Below are 13311 nucleotides of genomic sequence, written 5' to 3'. Positions count from 1 at the left end.
TCCCGGCATAACCAATTACTTCCTCTTCCACTCTTGGAAGTCCCCCATCCCCAGGGGTATATATGACATCAGAAAAGGAGGCAAAGAAACAGGAGGATTTGAATGCAGGAAAACTTTATTGTGCCAACAAGGGCAGGAGAGGCAGGAAGAAGAAGGGTGGACAGGCCGGAGGCAGACCTGGTGTCACAGGCTGCAGGAGGCCAGGGCAGCTTGTGCAAAGCTCAATTTCTCCATGCTGGGCTGAGGTGGCGCCAGAGCCTTTGGGGCTGTTGCTGGTGGCTCTAGCAGGGCCCGCAGGTGTCCCAGAGCTTCTTGCTGTAGCGGGGCAGGGCGCAAGGGCTGCAGGCGGGAGCAGCGTAGGCTCTGCCAAAGGTGCAGAGGCCCCCCGAGGTCTGGGTGGCGCCGGTGCCATAGAGGCCGCCCAGCCCCGGGGAGCCGCCAAAGGCCGGTGCTCCGGAGGAGCCCACCACGGCCTGCTGGGGGAAGGAGCTGAGGATGGGGCCGGGGAAGGTGACCACCACGGGTGGGGGCTGGATGAAGGCAGACGAGTCGGGGCACTGGCGGGCGCACAGCTCGTTGCAGCTCTCAGCGATGGGCTGGGGCACAGCCACGCTGGTCCTGGGCACTGGGCACAGCTCAGCGCTGGTCCTGGGTGGGCACAGGTCGTAGCAGGACATCTTGGAGTGGGATGCGAGGGTGCTCTGCAAGAGAGGGCAGCCATGGCAGGAGAGCAGCCAAGGGCAGCAGCACCCGAGCCACAGGGGCCAGGGTTGGAGCAGGGAGCCCCCAGCAGAAGCGCTGGCACACTTACCCTTGTTCCCGAGGAGGAGAAGGTGGCCAGGGCACTGCTTGCTCCACTCTGGCCCAGGCAGGGCTTTTATAGCAAGCATGGGGATTGCTCAGCTCCAGCCTGGCCAATCTGCACAGGGGATAGTCCCTGCTGTTGCTGCTTCTGCTGCTGCTGCTGCTTCTGCTGCTGCTGCTGACACCAGGGCTGTGCAGCCCCTGCCCCTCCCTGAGTCAGCATCCCCCACGTGCCAGCCCAGCACATCCTGCTGACCAACTGATCGTCCTTCCTGCCACTTCACATACTTGATAAGCACAATGGCACCCAGGAATGGGCTCCAGGAACATCTTTAATGGTCCAAAGGGGTGGGGCAGGGCTGGAATCAGCCTGGGCCAGATGGACATCTCTGCTCTTTGCTCTATGAAGATCAGGCCTGACTGGACAAGCCTTTGAACTCAGCCATGTGGAATCTCCAGTACACCGAGGGCAAAGAGATGTAGTCTGGTTCTGCTGGGCTGTTCTGTGATGCACCCATGCCCTCCATGTTAAAGGCTCCTGAAACTCCTACCCCTGATGCTCCAGCTCCTTACTGGTGTTCCTGGACCCCATTCCAGGGTGCAATCCCTGCTATCAAGTCCCTCACATGTCAGGAAGGCAAAGATCACTTGGGCAGTGGGATGTGCTGGGCTGGCACGTGGGGGATGCTGACTCAGGGAGGGGCAGGGGCCGCACAGCCCTGGTGTCAGCAGCAGCAGAAGGGAGTGTCCCCTGTGCAGATTGGCCAGGCTGGAGATGAGCAATCCCCATGGTTGCTATAAAAGCCCTTCCTGGGCCAGAGTGGAGCAAGCAGTGCCCTGGCCACCTTCTCCTCCTCAGGAACAAGGGTAAGTGTGCCAGCACTTCTGCTGGTGGCTCCCTGCTCCAGCCCCAGCCCCTGTGTCTTGGGTGCTGCTGCCCTGGGCTGCTCTCCTGCCATGGCTACCCTCTCTTGCAGAGCACCCTCGCATCCCACTCCAAGATGTCCTGCTACGACCTGTGCCCACCCAGGACCAGCGCTGAGCTGTACCCAGTGCCCAGGACCAGCGTGGCTGTGCCCCAGCCCATCGCTGAGAGCTGCAACGAGCTGTGCGCCCGCCAGTGCCCCGACTCGTCTGCCTTCATCCAGCCCCCTCCCGTGGTGGTCACCTTCCCCGGCCCCATCCTCAGCTCCTTCCCCCAGCAGGCCGTGGTGGGCTCCTCCGGAGCACCGGCCTTTGGCGGCTCCCTGGGGCTGGGCGGCCTCTATGGCACCGGCGCCACCCAGGCCTCGGGGGGCCTCTGCACCTTTGGCAGAGCCTACGCTGCTCCCGCCTGCAGCCCTTGCGCCCTGCCCCGCTACAGCAAGAAGCTCTGGGACACCTGCGGGCCCTGCTAGAGCCACCAGCAACAGCCTCAAAGGCCCTGGTGCCGCCTCAGCCCAGCATGGACACCTTGAGCTCTGCACAAGCTGCCCTGGCCTCCTGCAGCCCGTGACACCCAGCCTGCCTCCGGCCTCCCCGCCCTCCCTCTCTCTTCCTCTCCTGCCCTTGTTGATGCAATAAAGTTTTCCTGCATCCAATTCCTGTCTCTTTGCCTCCTTTGCCAAAACAAAGATATCCGTAGGCATGGGGCGTTCCTAGAGTGGGAAGGGAAACAGTGTTGGTGGATGGCCAGGGGCAATGCATAATGGAATGCTAATGGGAAAGAGGTGAGGGACAGGGACAGAGGAGAGTAATGTGGACAAGTAAATGAAACAAAAATTCACACTAAATCAAAACATACAGAATGTTGGGAAGGGGCTGGCTTAGGAGACAGAGGAGAAAGAGTAGAAGGATGAGAAGGATGAGAAGCACAAGAAGGGCAAGGGGAAGGAGAAGTCGGAGGAAGAGAAGGGGAAGAGGAAGGAGGAGAAGGAGGTTAAGAAGAGGAAAGAGAACCGGAAGAAGAAATACAGGAGGAAGTAGAAGAAGGAGAAGAGGAAATAGAAGATGGGAAACAAGGATTTGAACGAATAAAAAGAAGATAGAGTAAGACATAGAGGGGAAGGAGAAGAAGTTGATGACAAATAACTTTATCGTACACTGAAGACTAATGGGGAAGTCTGTCTGACTTCTGTCCCAGGTCCTTTAGCAGAGCCATGGCAGCATAGAGGAACAGAAGCTCTGGTAGACTTCGCCCTGGAATGGGTCCAAACTCCATTTCCAAGCCCACTCTTTCCCAACGCAACTGCACATGTGTAAGAGCCACTGGTCTCATGGCCAGCAAGTCAGGGGATCTGTCTTTCTTCAGGAGGAGTGCTTGGAGATCCTTCTCCTGGTGCTTGTGCTTGTCCTTGTACTTGTCCTTCTCTTTCTCCTCCTTCAACTTCTTCTCCATCTCCTCCTCGCTCTATTTCTTTTCCTGTGTCTCATTCTCCTTTGCCAGGTTCTCTCTCTCCTCACATCTCCGGTTCCCAAAGATCTCCTTCGTATCCTTCCACTTCCATACTGATTTCAATTTCATCTCCACTGCAACCTCCGTGACCCACAGCATATTCAGTTTAAACCTCCCCTTCCTCTTAGATTTTCCATTCCCAGTGGTGACCCCAGCATCACCAATTCCCCTCCCATGCTTGGAACAGCCCCAGTCCAACGGATCTTCATTACTCCAGAAAAGGAGGCAAAGAAACAGGAATTGGATGCAGGAAAACTTTATTGTACCAAGAAGGGCAGGAGAGGCAGGGAGAAGAAGGGTGGTCAGGCTGGAGGCAGGGTGGGTGTCATGGGCTGCAGGAGGCCAGGGCAGCCTGTGCAGAGCTCAATTTCTCCATGCTGGGCTGAGGCGGTGCCACGGCCTTTGGGGCTGTTGCTGGTGGCTCTAGCAGGGCCCGCAGGTGTCCCAGAGCTTCTTGCTGTAGCGGGGCAGGGCGCAAGGGCTGCAGGCGGGAGCAGCGTAGGCTCTGCCAAAGGTGCAGAGGCCCCCCGAGGCCTGGGTGGCGCCGGCGCCATAGAGGCCGCCCAGCCCCAGGGAGCCGCCAAAGGCCGGTGCTCCGGAGGAGCCCACCACGGCCTGCTGGGGGAAGGAGCTGAGGATGGGGCCGGGGAAGGTGACCACCACGGGTGGGGGCTGGATGAAGGCAGATGAGTCGGGGCACTGGCGGGCGCACAGCTCGTTGCAGCTCTCAGCGATGGGCTGGGGCACAGCCACGCTGGTCCTGGGCACTGGGCACAGCTCAGCGCTGGTCCTGGGTGGGCACAGGTCGTAGCAGGACATCTTGGAGTGGGATGCGAGGGTGCTCTGCAAGAGAGCGTAGCCATGGCAGGAGAGCAGCCCAGGGCAGCAGCGCCCCAGCCTCATGGCCTGGGGCTGGAGCAGGGAGCCCCCAGCAGAAGTGCTGGCACACTTACCCTTGTTCCCGAGGAGGAGAAGGTGGCCAGGGCACAGCTTGCTCCACTCTGGCCCAGGCAGGGCTTTTATAGCAAGCATGGGGATTGCTCAGCTCCAGCCTGGCCAATCTGCACAGGGGACACTCCCTCCTGCTGCTGCTGCTGCTGCTGACACCAGGGCTGTGTGGCCCCTGCCCCTCCCTGAGTCAGCATCCCCCACGTGCCAGCCCAGCACATCCTGCTGACCAACTGATCGTCCTTCCTGCCACTTCACATACTTGATAAACACAATGGCACCCAGGAATGGGCTCCAGGAACATCTTTAATGGTCCAAAGGGGTGGGGCAGGGCTGGAATCAGCCTGGGCCAGATGGACATCTCTGCTCTTTGCTCTATGAAGATCAGGCCTGACTGGACAAGCCTTTGAACTCAGCCATGTGGAACCTCCAGTGCTCCGAGGGCAAAGACATGTGGTCTGGTTCTGCTGGGCTGTTCTGTGATGCACCCATGCCCTCCACGTTAAAGGCTCCTGAAATTCCTACCCCTGATGCTCCAGCTCCTTACTGGTGTTCCTGGACCCCATTCTGGGGTGCCATTCCTGCTATGGAGTCCCTCACGTGTCAGGAAGGCAAAGATCACTTGGGCAGTGGGATGTGCTGGGCTGGCACCTGGGGGATGCTGACTCAGGGAGGGGCAGGGGCTGCACAGCCCTGGTGTCAGCAGCAGCAGCAGCAGGGAGTGTTCCCTGTGCTGATTGGCCAGGCTGGAGCTGAGCAATCCCCATGGTTGCTATAAAAGCCCTGCCAGGGCCAGAGTGGAGCAAGCAGTGCCCTGGCCACCTTCTCCTCCTCGGGAACAAGGGTAAGTGTGCCAGCACTTCTGCTGGTGGCTCCCTGCTCCAACCCCGGCCCCTGAGGCTTGGGTGCTGCTGCCCTGGGCTGCTCTCCTGCCATGGCTGCCCTCTCTTGCAGAGCACCCTCGCATCCCACTCCAAGATGTCCTGCTACGACCTGTGCCCACCCAGGACCAGCGCTGAGCTGTGCCCAGTGCCCAGGACCAGCGTGGCTGTGCCCCAGCCCATCGCTGAGAGCTGCAACGAGCTGTGCGCCCGCCAGTGCCCCGACTCGTCTGCCTTCATCCAGCCCCCTCCCGTGGTGGTCACCTTCCCCGGCCCCATCCTCAGCTCCTTCCCCCAGCAGGCCGTGGTGGGCTCCTCCGGAGCACCGGCCTTTGGCGGCTCCCTGGGGCTGGGCGGCCTCTATGGCACCGGCGCCACCCAGGCCTCGGGAGGCCTCTGCACCTTTGGCAGAGCCTACGCTGCTCCTGCCTGCAGCCCTTGCGCCCTGCCCCGCTACAGCAAGAAGCTCTGGGACACCTGCGGGCCCTGCTAGAGCCACCAGCAACAGCCTCACAGGCCCTGGCACCGCATCAGCTGAGTATGGAGAAATTGAGCTCTGCACAAGCTGCCCTGGCCTCTTGCAGCGAGTGACACCTGGCCTGCCTCCGGCCTCCCCGCCCTCCCTCTCTCTTCGTCTCCTGCCCTTGTTGATGCAATAAAGCTTTTCTGCATCCAATTCCTGTCTCTTTGCCTCCTTTGCCAAAACTAAGATATCCGTAGGCATGGGGGAGTTCCTAGGAGTTCGTGAGAAGGGAAATAGGGTTGGGGGATGGCCAGGGGCAATGCAAAATTGAATGGGAAGGGGAAAGAGGTGAGGGACAGGGACAGAGGACAGAAATGTGCAAAATAAATGAAACAAAAATACACATTTAATCAAAACATAGAGAATGTCGGGAAGGGGCTGGGTTAGGAGACAGAGGAGAAAGAGTAGAAGGATGAGAAGGATGAGAAGGATGAGAAGCACAAGAACGGCAAGGGGAAGGAGAAGTCTGAGGAAGAGAAGGGGAAGAGGAAGGAGGAGAAGGAGGTTAAGAAGAGGAAAGAGAACCTGAAGAAGAAAGACAAGAGGAAGTAGAAGAAGGAGAAGAGGAAAGAGAAGATGGGAAACAAGGATTTGGAAAAATATAAAGAAGATAGAGTAAGACACAGAAGGGGAAGGAGAAGTTGATGACAAAGAAATTTATCATATACTGAAGACTAATGGGGAAGTTTGTCTGACTTCTGTCCCAGGTCCTTTAGCAGAGCCATGGCAGCATAGAGGAACAGAAGCTCTGGTAGACTTCGCCCTGGAATGGGTCCAAACTTCATTTCCTAGCCCACTCTTTGCAAACACAACTGCACACGTGTAAGAGCGACTGGTCTCATGGCCAGCAAGTCAGGGAATCTGTCTTTCTTCAGGAGGAGTGCTTGGAGCTCCTCCTCCTTGTGCTTGTGCTTGTCCTTGCACTTGACCTCTTTCTCCTCCTTCAACTTCTTCTCCTCCGCCCTCTATTTTTCTACTGTGTCTTATTCTCCTTTGCCTGGTTCTCTCTCTCCTCACATCTCCGGTTCCCAAAGTTCTCCTTCGTATCCTCCACTTCCATACTGATTTCAATTTCATCTACACTTCAACCTCCGTGACCCACCGCATCTTCAGTTTAACCTTCTGCGTCCTTTTAGATTTTCCATTCCCAGTGTCGACCCTAGCATCACCAATTCCCCTCCCACACTTGGAACAGCCCCAGTCCAATGGATCTTCATTATTCCAGAAAAGGAGGCAAAGAAACAGGAATTCGATGCAGGAAAACTTTATTGAGCCAAGAAGAGCAGGAGAGAAAGAGAGAGGGAGAGTGGTCAGGCCTGAGGCAGGGTGGGTGTCACAGGCTGCAGGAGGCAAGGGCAGCTTGTGCAGAGCTCAAGTTCTCCATGCTGGGCTGAGGCGGCACCAGGTCATTTGGGGCTGTTGCTGGTGGCTCTAGCAGGGCCCGCAGGTGTTCCAGAGCTTCTTGCTGTAGCGGGGCAGGGCGCAAGGGCTGCAGGCGGGAGCAGCGTAGGCTCTGCCAAAGGTGCAGAGGCCCCCCGAGGCCTGGGTGGCGCCGGTGCCATAGAGGCCGCCCAGCCCCAGGGAGCCGCCAAAGGCCGGTGCTCCGGAGGAGCCCACCACGGCCTGCTGGGGGAAGGAGCTGAGGATGGGGCCGGGGAAGGTGACCACCACGGGCGGGGGCTGGATGAAGGCAGATGAGTCGGGGCACTGGCGGGCGCACAGCTCATTGCAGCTCTCAGCAATGGGCTGGGGCACAGCCACGCTGGTCCTGGGCACTGGGCACAGCTCAGCGCTGGTCCTGGGCGGGCACAGGTCGTAGCAGGACATCTTGGAGTGGGATGCGAAGGTGCTCTGCAAGAGAGGGCAACCATGGCAGGAGAGCAGCCCAGGGCAGCAGCGCCCCAGCCTCATGGCCTGGGGCTGGAGCAGGGAGCCACCAGCAGAAGTGCTGGCACACTTACCCTTGTTCCTGAGGAGAAGAAGGTGGCCAGGGCACTGCTTGATCCACTCTGGCCCAGGCAGGGCTTTTATAGCAGCCCGGGCATTGCTCAGCTCCATCCTGGCCAATCTGCACAGGGGACACTCCCTGCTGCTGCTGCTGCTGCTGCTGCTGACACCTGGGCTGTGCGGCCCCTGCTCCTGCCTGATTCAGCATCCCCCAGGCGCCAGCCCAGCACATCCCACTACTGAAGCCATCTTGATCCTTCCTGCCACGTCAGATCCTTGATAGCCAGGATGGCACCCAGGAAGGGGTATGAGGAACACATGTCAGGACCTGGAGCATAAGGGGCAGGTGTGGCCAGAGCCTTCGTCATGGAGAAGTTCTGTGCATCAGAGGAGTACCCAGCCAAACCAGACCCCATATGCATAGAGTCAGTGCCCAGGGCTTTCCATGAAACTGGCAACAAAGACTTCTGTCCATCCTGATCTTCACAGTGCAAAGAGTCAAGATATCCATCTGGCCCAGTATGATTCCAGCCCTGACCCACCCATTTGGGCCATTAAAGATGTTCCTGGACCCCATTACTGGGTGTCGTTCTCTTTATCAAATATGTGGCATGGCGGGAAGGAGAGGATCACTTGGGCAGCAGGATGTGCTGGGCTGGCACTTGGGGGATGCTGACTCAGGGAGGGGCAGGGGCCACACAGCCCTGGTGTCAGCAGCCGCAGCAGCAGCAGAAGCAGCAGGGAGTGTCCCCTGTGCAGATTGGCCAGGATGGAGCTGAGCAATGCCAGGGCTGCTATAAAAGCCCTGCCTGGGCCAGAGTGGAGCAAGCAGTGCCCTGGCCACCTTCTCCTCCTCAGGAACAAGGGTAAGTGTGCCAGCACTTCTGCTGGTGGCTCCCTGCTCCAACCCCGGCCCCTGTGGCTGGGGCGCTGCTGCCCTGGGCTGCTCTCCTGTCATGGCTGCCCTCTCTTGCAGAGCACCCTCGCATCCCACTCCAAGATGTCCTGCTACGACCTGTGCCCGCCCAGGACCAGCGCTGACCTGTGCCCAGTGCCCAGGACCAGCGTGGCTGTGCCCCAGCCCATTGCTGAGAGCTGCAATGAGCTGTGCGCCCGCCAGTGCCCCGACTCGTCTGCCTTCATCCAGCCCCCACCCGTGGTGGTCACCTTCCCCGGCCCCATCCTCAGCTCCTTCCCCCAGCAGGCCGTGGTGGGCTCCTCCGGAGCACCAGCCTTTGGCGGCTCCCTGGGGCTGGGCGGCCTCTATGGGGCCGGCGCCACCCAGGCCTCGGGAGGCCTCTGCACCTTTGGCAGAGCGTACGCTGCTCCTGCCTGCAGCCCTTGCACCCTGCCCCGCTACAGCAAGAAGCTCTGGGACACCTGTGGGCCCTGCTAGAGCCACCAGCAACAGTCCCAAAGACCCTGGTGCCGCCTCAGCCCAGCATGGAGAAGCTGAGCTCTGCGCAAGCTGCCCTGGCCTCCTGCAGCCCGTGACACCCAGCCTGCCTCCGGCCTGCCCACCCTCCCTCTCCCTGCCTCTCCTGCCCTTCTTGGCTCAATAAAGTTTTCCTGCCTCCAATTTCTGTTTCTTTGCCTCCTTTTCTGGAGTCATGAATCCCCCTGGGGATGGGGTTGTTCCAGCATTGTGAGGGGAAATAATGCTGCTGGGATGGCCAAAGGAAATGGAAAATGAAAGGGGACTGGGAATGTTAAACAGAAGTGGGGATAGAACATTGCATATTGATATGGGCATGGAAATGAAATTCAAGCTGTCCTAGAAGTAGTAGACGGAGACCGTTGGGAAAGGTTCAGCTTAGGAGGTGGTGAAAGGGAAGAAGACAGTGAAGAAGACGGAGATGGAAATGGACATGAGAAAATGGACAAGAATAAGAAGGAGATATATGTATAAGAAGATGAGAAGCAGTTAGAATAATGAAATAGAAACTGAAAGATAAACGTAAAAAGAAATACAAAAAGACAATTGTAAACAGAAAAACGCAAGGAGAAAGAGACAGAGAACAAGAAAAAGAAAGTCAAAGACAAAGAAAATTGCAATGATAAATACAAAGACAATAGCAAAGACAAAGACTAAGACCAAGACAAAGACAAGTAGAGAAAGACAATGACAAGGACAAAGGCAAAGACGAGGACAAAGGCGAAGACAAGGACAAAGACAAAAACGTAACGGAATTTAAAGTTGAAGCCATAAGGACCAGTAGGCACTTCATTTGATATCAACCCCAAGTTGCTTCCCAGGGCCATGAAACAACAAGGGGCTGGCACCATGGCAGTCTTTGCATCTACATGGCTCCCTGTCACTCAGAAAAATGCTGCTCTTCCACCGATTGATTGGAGGTCCATAAAGTTCCATGGACTTATACTTCTACAAACGGGAGTTGACGGCCTTCTGAAATGTTCTTGGACCTTTGCTGCTGTGTGTGCTGAGATCTGCCAGGGCTGAGGGATCTGCCCAAAGACAGATCTGCCTGGCAAATACAGTAGTGAGAGATTGCCTTGGCTGGGCTTGCCGTGCCCATGGGCAGGCCAGGAAAGATCTGCCCTCTACCCTGAACCCTGACAGTAACAACAGAGAAGCTGCAGTTGATGCAAGACTGTTTTATTTCAAGTACAGCAAAGAACAGACAGGAGAAAGACACACTAGGCACAGGCTGAATCTCTCCACACGCATCCTGGGAGCTGCTCTTCCAGGCTGGGCTGGTGCAGGGGCTGCTGCCAAGAGGAGCAAGAGCCCGGAGGGACCATGCAGGAATTGGGAATGTGGGCACAGTCTGGAGCAAGGAGGGGCAGAGGGGCAGGTGACGTGAACAGGGTGGAGGAGCGAGTCTGAGGCAGTCTAGGGGCTGCTGGGGTGTTGGACCTAGCAGGGCCAACAGGTGTTCCAAAGCTTCTTGCTGTAGCGGGGCAGGGAGCAAGGGCTGCAGGCAGGAGCAGCGTAGGCTCTGCCAAAGGTGCAGAGGCCCCCCGAGGCCTGGGTGGCGCCGGCGCCATAGAGGCCGCCCAGCCCCAGGGAGCCACCAAAGGCCGGTGCTCCGGAGGAGCCCACCACGGCCTGCTGGGGGAAGGAGCTGAGGATGGGGCCGGGGAAGGTGACCACCACGGGCGGGGGCTGGATGAAGGCGGACGAGTCGGGGCACTGGCGGGCGCACAGCTCGTTGCAGCTCTCAGCAATGGGCTGGGGCACAGCCACGCTGGTCCTGGGTGGGCACAGCTCAGCGCTGTTCTTGGGCGGGCACAGGTCGTAGCAGGACATCTTGGAGTGGGATGCGAAGGTGCTCTGCAAGAGAGGGCAACCATGGCAGGAGAGCAGCCCAGGGCAGCAGCGCCCCAGCCTCATGGCTTGGGGCTGGAGCAGGGAGTCGCCTGCAGAAGTGCTGGCACACTTACCCTTGTTCCTGAGGAGAAGAAGGTGGCCAGGGCACTGCTTGATCCACTCTGGCCCAGGCAGGGCTTTTATAGCAGCCCGGGCATTGCTCAGCTCCATCCTGGCCAATCTGCACAGGGGACACTCCCTCCTGCTGCTGCTGCTGCTGCTGCTGACACCTGGGCTGTGCGGCCCCTGCTCCTGCCTGATTCAGCATCCCCCACGTGCCAGCCCAGCACATCCCGCTACTGAAGCCATCTTGATCCTTCCTGCCACGTCAGATCCTTGATAGCCAGGATGGCACCCAGGAAGGGGTATGAGGAACACATGTCAGGACCTGGAGCATAAGGGGCAGGTGTGGCCAGAGCCTTCATCATGGAGAAGTTCTGTGCATCAGAGGAGTACCCAGCCAAACCAGACCCCATATGCATGGAGTCAGTGCCCAGGGCTTTCCATGAAACTGGTAACAAAGACTTCTGTCCATCCTGATCTTTACAGTGCAAAGAGTCAAGATATCCATCTGGCCCAGTATGATTCCAGCCCTGCCCCACCTATTTGGGCCATTAAAGGTGTTCCTGGACCCCATTACTGGGTGTCGTTCTCTTTATCAAATATGTGGCATGGCGGGAAGGACAGGGTCACTTGGGCAGCAGGATGTGCTGGGCTGGCACCTGGGGGATGCTGACTCAGGGAGGGGCAGGGGCCACACAGCCCTGGTGTCAGCAGCAGCAGCAGCAGCAGGGAGTGTCCCCTGTGCAGATTGGCCAGGATGGAGCTGAGCAATGCCAGGGCTGCTATAAAAGCCCTGCCTGGGCCAGAGTGGAGCAAGCAGTGCCCTGGCCACCTTCTCCTCCTCTGGAACAAGGGTAAGTGTGCCAGCGCTTCTGCTGGTGGCTCCCTGCTCCAGCCCCGGCCCCTGTGGCTCAGGCGCTGCTGCCCTGGGCTGCTCTCCTGCCATAGCTGCCCTCTCTTGCAGAGCACCCTCGCATCCCACTCCAAGATGTCCTACTACGACCTGTGCCCACCCAGGACCAGCGCTGAGCTGTGCCCAGTGCCCAGGACCAGCGTGGCTGTGCCCCAGCCCATCGCTGAGAGCTGCAACGAGCTGTGCGCCCGCCAGTGCCCCGACTCGTCTGCCTTCATCCAGCCCCCGCCCGTGGTGGTCACCTTCCCCGGCCCCATCCTCAGCTCCTTCCCCCAGCAGGCCGTGGTGGGCTCCTCCGGACCACCGGCCTTTGGCGGCTCCCTGGGGCTGGGCGGCCTCTATGGGGCCGGCGCCACCCAGGCCTCGGGGGGCCTCTGCACCTTTGGCAGAGCCTACGCTGCTCCTGCCTGCAGCCCTTGCACCCTGCCCCGCTACAGCAAGAAGCTCTGGGACACCTGTGGGCCCTGCTAGAGCCACCAGCAACAGTCCCAAAGACCGTGGTGCCGCCTCAGCCCAGCATGGAGAAGCTGAGCTCTGCGCAAGCTGCCCTGGCCTCCTGCAGCCCCTGACACCCGGCCTGCCTCCGGCCTGCCCACCCTCCCTCTCCCTGCCTCTCCTGCCCTTCTTGGCTCAATAAAGTTTTCCTGCCTCCAATTTCTGTTTCTTTGCCTCCTTTTCTGGAGTCATGAATCCCCCTGGGGATGGGGTTGTTCCAGCATTGTGAGGGGAAATAATGCTGCTGGGATGGCCAAAGGAAATGGAAAATGAAAGGGGACTGGGAATGTTAAACAGAAGTGGGGATAGAACATTGCATATTGATATGGGCATGGAAATGAAATTCAAGCTGTCCTAGAAGTAGTAGACGGAGACCGTTGGGAAAGGTTCAGCTTAGGAGGTGGTGAAAGGGAAGAAGACAGTGAAGAAGACGGAGATGGAAATGGACATGAGAAAATGGACAAGAATAAGAAGGAAATATATGTATAAGAAGATGAGAAGAGTTAGAATAATGAAATAGAAACTGAAAGATAAACGTAGAAAGAAATACAAAAAGACAATTGTAAACAGAAAAACGCAAGGAGAAAGAGACAGAGAACAAGAAAAAGAAAGTCAAAGACAAAGAAAATTGCAATGATAAATACAAAGACAATAGCAAAGACAAAGACTAAGACCAAGACAAAGACAAGTAGAGAAAGACAATGACAAGGACAAAGGCAAAGACGAGGACAAAGGCGAAGACAAGGACAAAGACAAAAACGTAACGGAATTTAAAGTTGAAGCCATAAGGACCAGTAGGCACTTCATTTGATATCAACCCCAAGTTGCTCCTCAGGGCCATGAAACAACAAGGGGCTGGCACCATGGCAGTCTTTGCATCTACATGGCTCCCTGTCACTCAGAAAAATGCTGCTCTTCCACCGATTGATTGGAGGTCCATAAAGTTCCATGGACTTATACTTCTACAAACGG

General features: G+C 57.8%; 1 protein-coding gene and 7 pseudogenes across 1 annotated transcript; 4 read left to right on the top strand and 4 right to left on the bottom strand.

The window, feature by feature from the left end:
* Window positions 1-281: 281 nt before the first annotated feature.
* LOC128948832 (scale keratin-like) lies at window positions 282-890 on the bottom strand (annotated as a pseudogene).
* An 871-nt stretch (window positions 891-1761) lies between these two features.
* LOC128948831 (scale keratin-like) lies at window positions 1762-2201 on the top strand (annotated as a pseudogene).
* Window positions 2202-3661: 1460 nt separating this feature from the next.
* Window positions 3662-4101, bottom strand: LOC128948830 (scale keratin-like; annotated as a pseudogene).
* Window positions 4102-5120: 1019 nt separating this feature from the next.
* Window positions 5121-5560, top strand: LOC128948829 (scale keratin-like; annotated as a pseudogene).
* Window positions 5561-7021: 1461 nt separating this feature from the next.
* LOC128948828 (scale keratin-like) lies at window positions 7022-7461 on the bottom strand (annotated as a pseudogene).
* Window positions 7462-8493: 1032 nt separating this feature from the next.
* Window positions 8494-8933, top strand: LOC128948827 (scale keratin-like; annotated as a pseudogene).
* A 1482-nt stretch (window positions 8934-10415) lies between these two features.
* On the bottom strand, window positions 10416-10834 carry LOC128948863 (scale keratin-like). The gene has a single exon (XM_054293624.1). It carries the CDS (start codon window positions 10806-10808, stop codon window positions 10416-10418), a length of 393 nt encoding a protein of 130 aa, XP_054149599.1. The 5' UTR covers window positions 10809-10834.
* An 854-nt stretch (window positions 10835-11688) lies between these two features.
* Window positions 11689-12315, top strand: LOC128948826 (scale keratin-like; annotated as a pseudogene).
* Window positions 12316-13311: the final 996 nt, after the last annotated feature.

Source organism: Melozone crissalis, unplaced genomic scaffold, assembly GCF_028551555.1.
Source record: "Melozone crissalis strain CALT ecotype California unplaced genomic scaffold, PUWL_Pcris_2 ptg000161l_1, whole genome shotgun sequence".
NCBI lineage: Eukaryota > Metazoa > Chordata > Aves > Passeriformes > Passerellidae > Melozone > Melozone crissalis.
This window is presented reverse-complemented; position numbering and strand designations above follow the sequence as displayed.

What these genes read in the sequence shown, in the direction of transcription:
- LOC128948863 (XM_054293624.1), bottom strand. Translation starts at nt 10,808, where the DNA reads ATGTCCTGCTACGACCTGTGCCCGCCCAAGAACAGCGCTGAGCTGTGC.